The 8,888-nt window shown below is 43.7% G+C and overlaps 1 protein-coding gene across 1 annotated transcript; it reads left to right on the plus strand.

Moving 5' to 3' along the window:
• The first annotated feature begins 275 nt into the window (after positions 1-275).
• On the plus strand, positions 276-1,708 carry Bex4 (brain expressed, X-linked 4). Its single transcript, NM_001037554.2, has 3 exons — positions 276-401; positions 774-850; positions 1,118-1,708. Exon 3 carries the CDS (start codon positions 1,123-1,125, stop codon positions 1,477-1,479), a length of 357 nt encoding a protein of 118 aa, NP_001032643.1. The 5' UTR covers positions 276-401; positions 774-850; positions 1,118-1,122; the 3' UTR covers positions 1,480-1,708.
• The last annotated feature ends 7,180 nt before the right edge of the window (positions 1,709-8,888 follow it).

The raw sequence follows: 8,888 nt of genomic DNA on the forward strand, positions 1-8,888 counted from the left end.
GAGCACACTTGCCCTTCTTTTTGTCAGGCCATGAAGTGGCCAAGGCTCAGAGAGACAGGGCCCAGGCTGGAGACCTTAAAGGGACCCAGAGGTGAAGAAGGAACCTGAACTTTGCACAGCAAGACTCTGGGGGCGGGAAGAGGGGCTGGGGCTGGGACTGGGGCTGGGACTGGGGCTGGGGCCCGGTCCGGGGGCGGAGCTTTGGCTTCTGACGCAAATCGCACGTGACTAGCCCACGCAGGCTCACACCCCTCTCTGGGTCTCGGACCTGCCCTCGCTCACTCTCTTCTGCCCGCCATCCCTAACGGAGGCACCTGTTCCTGGTGGCGCAGCTCCTGGTGGCGCAGAGCACGCGGGCCCGGGCAGCGCGGAAAGCAGGAGGAGGAGGAAGAGCAGAACAGGTGAGGGGGACAGCGACCGGGACCCGCGGAGCCCGTCGTCGGTGTCCCGCAGCCGCCACCCGGGGCGTCGCAGCTCAGGCCGAGGCTGCAGGTGGCCGTCCCCGTGTGCGCAGCGGCGGCGCGGCCAGACGGGGACCCGGACGGGGGCGGCGGTCCGGGGCGGAGACCCTCGGGGACTAGGAGCATGCGCCCCGCGACAGCTTCCCATAGACCCCGGCATCCCTGCATCCGGGGGACCCAGGGGTGGTCGGCAGGGCAGGGCGGGGGCGGCCGGGACGGCGGCGGGAAGAACCTGGGCGGTGGCGCTCGGGATAGCGCCACAGGTCCTCCCTCCCTCCCTCCCACTCACCCATCCTTCGGGGTTGATCGCAGGTCTGAGGACCAGAAGCTTCGCGGCACACCTGGTGGTGAGCATCGCTAGGAAGAGGAGAAGGCAAGGATAGGCCCAGGTAGGTGCTGGGGCAGGGCTGGGGACTGAGAGGGGGAAAAGGAACGTGCGCAAAGCTGAGTCTGATCTCCCAGAGTTCAACTTTCCCCTACTTTTATCTTTTCTCCCAGCCCATGCTTCCGTCTTTTGTACCCGGAGGGGCCTTGGAAATGGGTGCACGGGGAAGATGGTAGCCTCTGGGGTGGGAGGGGTCCTGGCCAAGGCCTGTACGTGCGTTCTCTGTGTTGATTAGTCCACGAAGGAAGCAATCTTATCTCTCCTTTCCTAGGAGTAATGGCGTCCAAAGTCAAACAAGTCATACTGGATCTCACTGTGGAGAAAGACAAGAAAAACAAAAAAGGTGGGAAGGCCTCCAAACAAAGTGAAGAAGAATCCCACCATCTGGAAGAGGTTGAAAACAAGAAGCCTGGGGGCAATGTCAGGAGGAAAGTCAGGCGACTTGTGCCTAACTTTCTATGGGCCATACCTAATAGGCATGTTGATCACAGTGAAGGGGGAGAGGAGGTTGGGAGATTCGTAGGGCAGGTGATGGAAGCCAAGAGAAAGTCTAAGGAGCAACAGATGAGGCCTTACACGCGTTTCCGAACCCCTGAACCTGACAATCATTACGACTTTTGCCTCATACCTTGAAATCTAAGGTTTTCTCTGGGCTCATAAAATGGCCACTGTTTTACAAGCTTGTATTTTGTGGGGTATCTTTTCTGTAAACTTTTGGTGTTTCCACTTAACGATTTCTACGTAAACATTGTTTAATTGTTGCATTGAATTCTAAACATTCCTATCAGCATGGCAATTTAACCCATTTTAGAAAAAAATCTTTTTCGTAATTTGAAATTAATAAAGCAAATTTAAAAAGCAATATATGCTCAGTCATCTTCTACCCCGGGTCTTAGATTTCCTCAGACACTGGCAATCCTTTTTTTTTCATGTCCCCAGTTAATCAGTAAGGAACAACCAGACCTTTGATTCATTCCTTATGTTCTAACAATGTATGTTTAGTGTTTTTCAGAGAGTGACGTTAGTGTCTTTAGGAAAATAATGGTGCCACCCCTGTACACCCATAATCATAATGTAGACTTCCAAAACCTTAATTTTAACAAGGTCTCTACGTAATTCTAGAGTATCAGATTAAGCACAGACAAAAGCAGGATGACTAATTTTAGTAGCCACAACGTTAAAAACTCTTAAGGCTGCCTTTAATAGTAGGGGTTATGACAAATGGAGGGTAGTCACTGCCAGGCCAAGCAAGTAAGGACTGAGGAAAGCATCCGTCTTGACTGAACTTCACTTTTAACAGCACATTTAATATCTAAGATCTCATTTTTTATCCCTACCACAACAGTTTTCCTCTGTGTACATTAAGAGTCCTGGAGTTGAGAGGGACTAAAACTCTCAGGGCTACTTTCATGCTGTATATCTTACAGATTTACCTGTTGGCATTGTGTGTGGCAACCTCTTTGAGATGCAGAATATTTAATTTGTAATTGACACAAGACACAAACTGAGGGAGTTGGAAGAATCAACAAGTGTGAGACCATTTTGGTATCTTTCAAAATATAAAAATGCAGGAATGTTTCTAATCCCAGGCGTGGGATATGAGGCTGTCCAGATTGTCAACAGCAGTTGACTAACTTGTCTCCTGCACTGCTGTTGGTTGCAGTACGTCAAGTAGTGTGCAAAGAAGCAGCAAGAAATTAGATACAAGATCCAAGGAACTCGGTGCCCCTAATCAGCAGGAAGTAGTCTGATGATATGAATGCCCCCTCCCTCCTTTTTCTTTCTTATCTAGTGTTAGAGGGTTGTAAGGAGAGGAAAAAAACACAAAATAATCAAAAGTCTGGCTACAAACAACCGAAATGAAGCCTTTTCTCCATTATCTGCAACAGACACTTGAGAGAACACTGGAGCATAAAATGTGTTACAATCATAATCAAAAAGGGAGTTTCGATTTGGGAAGAAGGGCTGGAGAGAAGACAAGGTGGGAAATAGTTTAAATTTAAAAGTTTTTAATAAAGTCTTAAAAAAGTCCCTTCCGTATTCTTCAGAGTAAGAATTAACATCGATTTGGGCTCATGAAAGAAGTTGATGCATCATAAAAAGTCCTTAAATCAGAGACCAGTTTATCTTAATGTAGGACTCTCCTGTCTAGTGTGTGCAAGGCCCTGGGTTTAATCTCCAGCAAAGTCTATCTCCCTGTCTTAGGGTTCTACTGCTGTGAACAGACACCATGACCAAGGCAACTATTATAAGGACAACATCTAATTGGGACTGGCTTACAGGCTCAGAGGTTCAGTCCAGTATCATCAAGGCAGGAGCATGGCAGCATCCAGGTAGAAATAGTGTAGGAGGAGCTGAGAGTTCTACATCTTCATCTGAAGACCCCTAGAAAAAGGCTGGCTCTCACATGGCTAGGAGGAGGGTCTCAAAGCCCACCGACAGACACAGTGGCACACTTCCTCAACAAGACCACACTTCCTAATAGTGCCACTCCCAGGGCCAAGCATTATTTAAAACCACCATAGTTGCACTAGTGTTAAAAATTGGGCAGTTTTATCTGCAGAAAAAGCACTCTTAAAGTGTGATTCTTTTTTTAAGATAGGTTTTTAATAGTGTGTGTGTGTGTGTGTGTGTGTGTGTGTGTGTGTGTGTGTGTGTGTGTTGCTTGCATGTATGTAAGTGCACTGGGAATTATGCCTGGTGCTTATAAAAGTTAAAAGAAGGTATTGGTTCTTCTGGAACTGAGGTTTCGGTTTCACATAGTTGTGAGCCACATGTGGGTGCTGGAAATTGAAACCAGGTCTTCTGCAAAAGCTGCCAATGCTCTTAACTACTGATCCATTTCCCTAGCTACTTAAAATCTTAAAATGCATGTTTTAAGGACTAGGAATATAGCTCAGTGGTATATCATATTTTAGCATGCACAAATCCTTGGGCTTCACTTCCCAGCACTTCAAAAAAAAATCCAGCTAGAGTATAATCCTTATACTCTCTTTTTTATTTTACAGAGAAAGAGGGAGGGAGAGAGACAGACAGACAGACAGACAGGCAGACAGACAGACAGAAAGACAGAGAATGAGAATGAGAATGAATAGTGGCTAGCATCTTGCCCATGCTATGCAAGTGCTTTTCTGCTGAGCTGGATCTCCAGACCCATTGCTATTTCTGAGACAGGTTATCAGTATCCTGCTCCGGGTGGCATTGAATTCACTCTGTAGTCCAAATAAGGCTTAGATTTATGCTCCTCCTACTTCAGCCTCAGAAGTGTTACAGGGCTCTGCTCCCAAACCTGGGGACTCTTTTTTTTTGGCTCTTTGTATGTTCTGGATATTAATATCCTGTTAGATGAATAGCTGGCAAATACATTCTCCTTGATTTTTGCTTGACTCTCTTGTTTCTTTTACAGCTCAGAGGCTAATTCGATGCATTCCCATTTGTATTACTTCTGGACTCTTGGTGTCCTATTAAGAAAGCCTTTGCCTGGCTGGGATCTTCAAGTGGTTTCTCTGTGCTTTTCCTTAAAAGTTTCAGTTTTCGGTCTTTTAGGAGTGTTTTATCAGTTCAAACTTTGATTTCCCAGATAAGGTAACTGGACAGGAAAATGATTTACCCTCGGCCAAACAGCCAGTTTGTGTCAGAGCCTGTTTGCAGCTTTTATCTTATCAGTTCCCAGGTCAAGGGGCTTGTCATTCCGGTGGCTACACAGAACAGTGTTTGGGAATTTTTACAGCGTATGCTGATCACCAGTTGCTTGGATGAATGCTCATGCACACTTGCACACAGTCAATGTTCATTGTTCGTGTTATCTAGTCATCCAAGTTACTACTTTTTGAATCAAAACATGTTTCAGACCAGCGTCATGCCTATATCATTTTGGAACTGTAATCATCTGCCCTTTGACTAGAGAAAGAAGATGATAGTCTGGCCAGAAAATGCACAGTGATAAATTCATGGGCGATTAACAAATGAACTGAGTGAAGTTCATGAATGTTCTTTTAGTACTTTTAACAAATAGTCCTTGATCCTGTCCTGCTCACTAGCGATCCTGTCTCACCCCCACTTAACCTGTTCTTTAAAGCTAAGAATGTGGGAGGAATCAGAATGTGATTCCATCCAAGGGAAACAGAAGCCCTCTTCATCAGGCAAGGGATAAGTGCAAAGATTTGGGAAGAAATAAGAATCAATGTTTTGATTCAAAATATGGTTTGTTTAAGTACTTAAAAGACCTTGTCCCTTCAGCGGAATAAAGATATATGTTCCAGAGGCGGTAAAGTTCAGGAAATAGGCCCACTATGCTTTTGATTTTGAGCTAGGTGAAAAACCCCCTCTTGGGCTGGAGGTGTATCTCCAGTAGTAGAGTGCTAGTCAAATATTTATGAGTGGGTATTCATCCCACAATACCACAGACACAAAAATAATAAAAAAAATAATAAATAAAAAAATAATAAACAATCTCTGGCACTTTGTTTGGTGTTAGAAACAAGAAATGCCTAAAAGCAAAGTTTCAAGGGCCATGATATCACTGTTTAAGCTTTAAAGGAAGCTTCTTTCTAGAAGTTTCTGCAAAGGTGGAGGACAGGGTTTTCTGGGAGGGGATGTTAAGAAAGGTCAGATCAGAATGCTACTGTAGGAAAACTTGAGTTTCACCTTCCCAGTGAATAGTTGCATTAATTTATGCATCTTATCTGAGGGTCATAATTTTTGATCTTGGGGCTGGAGAGATGGCTCAGTGGTTAAGAGCACTGACTGCTCTTCCAGAGGTCCTGAGTTCAATTCCCAGCAACCACATGGTGGCTCACAACCATCTGTAATAGGATCCAATGCCTTCATCTGGTGTGTACTCATATACATAAAATAAATCTTTAAAAATTTTTGATCTTCGTTGGTGATAGCGTCTGTCTTTTTAAAATGACAAATGGATATCAGTGAATATCTGTAGAAAGTCCTTGAAAAGAAGAACACAAATATTGGTATAAAACCAATAAAAGATGCAGCAAAAGATGACCAAACTGATCCCTATCGGTCTTTTATGTGTTCATGTTTGTAGATTTGGGTTTCTTAAGGAAATGTGCATGCTTTTATATTGTGGAGCAAGGCTCGAGGTAAAAGCTCAATAACTAATGAGAGAAAGTGTGAGGCAATCTCCCACCAGAGGAGAGTCAAGCCTATGTTCCAAAGCAGTTGTATGAGTGTATGTCTTGTTGCCTGGCAGGAGCAATGGAGGGGCTGTTTTTATATGTTTCCACGTTAGCTTTGTATCCTAATATTGTTAAATTCATGAGGTAGTTCTAGTAGCTGCATGCAACTTTGACATATCATTCATATGCTCTACAAAGAGATTCTTGGAAGTATAAAAACATCTTGTTTATACAGCACTCAGGGTCAAAGATTTGCTCCCTGGAATCTCCTAAACTAAAGGAGCTGAAGTTGCCGAGTCCTTCACGCCTTCATATTTTCTCACCTTAAACAAGTTCCTATAGTAGGCATGATTAGATAACTAGAACTTCAAGAGAATAGCTTGCTTCAGCTCCTTTCCGGAGGGAAGTATGAGACGACTTCAGGAACTAGGACTGCATTTGTAATGCCTCAGAACACAATTACAAATTTAACCGTATCTCTTTCCATTTGAATAACAAGATAAAATTGGAGTCACTCAGGAGCATTGACCCATACATTTCCAAGTGAATGAGAGTCGAGTACAATCAAGACTAGAGGGGCAATTGCTTTGGAAAAGTCAAGCAAGAAAAGATTTATTAGGCAAGTGTGTCTTAAGCACTTCACCCAGCTAGTGTAGTTAGGAAGAAAGCATACTAAACCTGGCACTCGAGTGTGATGCAACATGCAAGTCTGTAATTGAAGTCCACAGGAGGCAGGGGCAGGAAAATTGTGAGACCGAGGCCCACCTGAGCTACATGGTGAGCCTAGGTCTCAAAAATAAGACAAAAGTATAAACACAAATAACTGTGGGTGAGAATGTGGGGACAAGGGGTAAACCTCATGCTTTGCTGATGAGAATGTGGAATCATTGCAGCTGCTGCAGAAAAGTTTGAGTGGGTGGCATATTATTAGCCAGAAGTACCATTTGCTATAAACACAACAGCTTGCTAGCCTGGGTGGTGGCACACACCTTTAACCTCAGCACTCAGTGGCGGGTGGATCTCAGAGTTCAAGGACAGCCTGGTCTACAGAATGAGTTCCAGGCAGCCAGAGCTACACAGAGAAACCCTGTCTTTAAAAAAAACAAACACCCAGACTGTTTCTCTCACAATAGTGAAAAAATAGATAAGAAGGAGAATGTATAGCACAGGCCCATTTATGTGTAAAGAATCTTTTAGGGCCTATAAGAGGGTTCAGTGGGTAAAGGTGCTTACCACCAAGCTTGAAGACCTATCCCTGTTATCCACATACTGGAAAGAGGGAATAAATTGTCCTTGGACCTCCACACAATACCAAGGCAAGCATGCCCACCTCTCCAGCTTGCAAAATAAATTAATTACATTAAAAGTTTGTAAGGCCTTTATATATAAACAAATGATGGCCCAATGGATAAAGGGCTTACTGTGTAGGCATACCTGGATTCGAATCCCTAGCACCCACATAAAGAACCAGGCAGGCCTGCATCTGACTAAAACCCTACACTGGGAGGCAGAGACAGACAGATCTTGAGAGACCGTTGGCCACTCAGATCAGCCTAAATTGCAAGCTTCCACTTCAAGGAAAGATCTTGTCCAAGGAAGAAGGCAGAGAGTGGTGAAGACATTCAGTTTCCTCTCGTCCTCCTCTGGCCTCCATATGCACTCATCTGAGTGAGCACATCAGCACATATTAATGCACAGACCATGTACACACATCTAAACACAGATTCCCCCACACATACACAAATACAAATGCCTTTGAGAGAATAAAACATATAAGATGTTTCTGGGTCTATGCTCTTCAGTAATTTTCTGAGACTCAGGTTTTGTGTTTATCATTTGGGGCTCACAACATTTAACTGTGATTATCAGAGTGGGGAAGCCATCCACAGTACTTGATTTCTGTGTTATAGTAAGGTCCTTTATCAAAGGACTCTGAAACATAATATTGAAATGTATTGAGGTTTTAAAATAAAGAGAGAATCTACACTAACTGCTAGTAGTTCCTCTCTGGTCTTTGTTTTTCATAATTAGGAATTTTCAATACTCAAATCAGAAATCAGTGGTCAACCTATCCATTTCTCTACTAGTAATATGTACATGTCTAAATCTTTTTTGCAATCTTAGAAGTGTAATGGAATTATCACTATGACTCAGATATTATTTTTTTCAATGCAGATAGGAAGAAGCGGGATCTGCTCCTACAATCCTTTGATGGCCAAAGGGGCAAGAAGCCCCATCATTTTTAAAACTCCAACTACGAAGATTTTTGTTTGTTCTTTATATGTAATTGGAATCTAGAGGGAAAAGGGGGCTTCTGAGAAATTAGGATGGACTTTCATGTGGAAGATAGGAAACTGGCACCCAATTTTGCTCAGAGTCCAAAAGCCAGAAATCACTCACCTAACTGTAATGCAGTGAGAAAAGCAGCCCATGAGGACAAATTCAGGAGGAAAACTGAACAGAATTTAGTTAACATGTGTCCTGTTTCTGCCAGAGAATCATAGCAGCAGTTAGCAACTAACAGATTTCTCCAATCTAGGACCATTCTGCCTACTATGACATTTCTGAAGTAGATTAAAGTAATTAGATCTTTCGTCCAAACTTCTTATTTTACCCTACCCGAGATTCTGGCATCACTACTGAATGCAAGGGGCCCTGTCAAGTTCCAGCCTTGCTGGGGAAATCAGAGGAATTTAAAGAACTTCCTGAAACAGCAGGTAATGGACAAACAAGTGAGATAGCTGAGGCCAGAGCTTTCTTTGCAGAAGGAATAACAAAGACAAAGTCCTTGAACTGAAAAAAAAATGCTTCACAAAGTTACCTAAGGTTACATCCCTTCCTGCTTTTATCTGAGGTCCAGAAACCTACTCTCACAGGTTGGATGACATTTGCCAGTGTAGCAAA

The sequence above is a fragment of the Rattus norvegicus genome, chromosome X (genome assembly GCF_036323735.1).
Source record: "Rattus norvegicus strain BN/NHsdMcwi chromosome X, GRCr8, whole genome shotgun sequence".
NCBI lineage: Eukaryota > Metazoa > Chordata > Mammalia > Rodentia > Muridae > Rattus > Rattus norvegicus.

Bases quoted from the DNA above. Each gene is read 5' to 3' on its own strand.
- Bex4 (NM_001037554.2), top strand. From the start codon at position 1,123: ATGGCGTCCAAAGTCAAACAAGTCATACTGGATCTCACTGTGGAGAAA.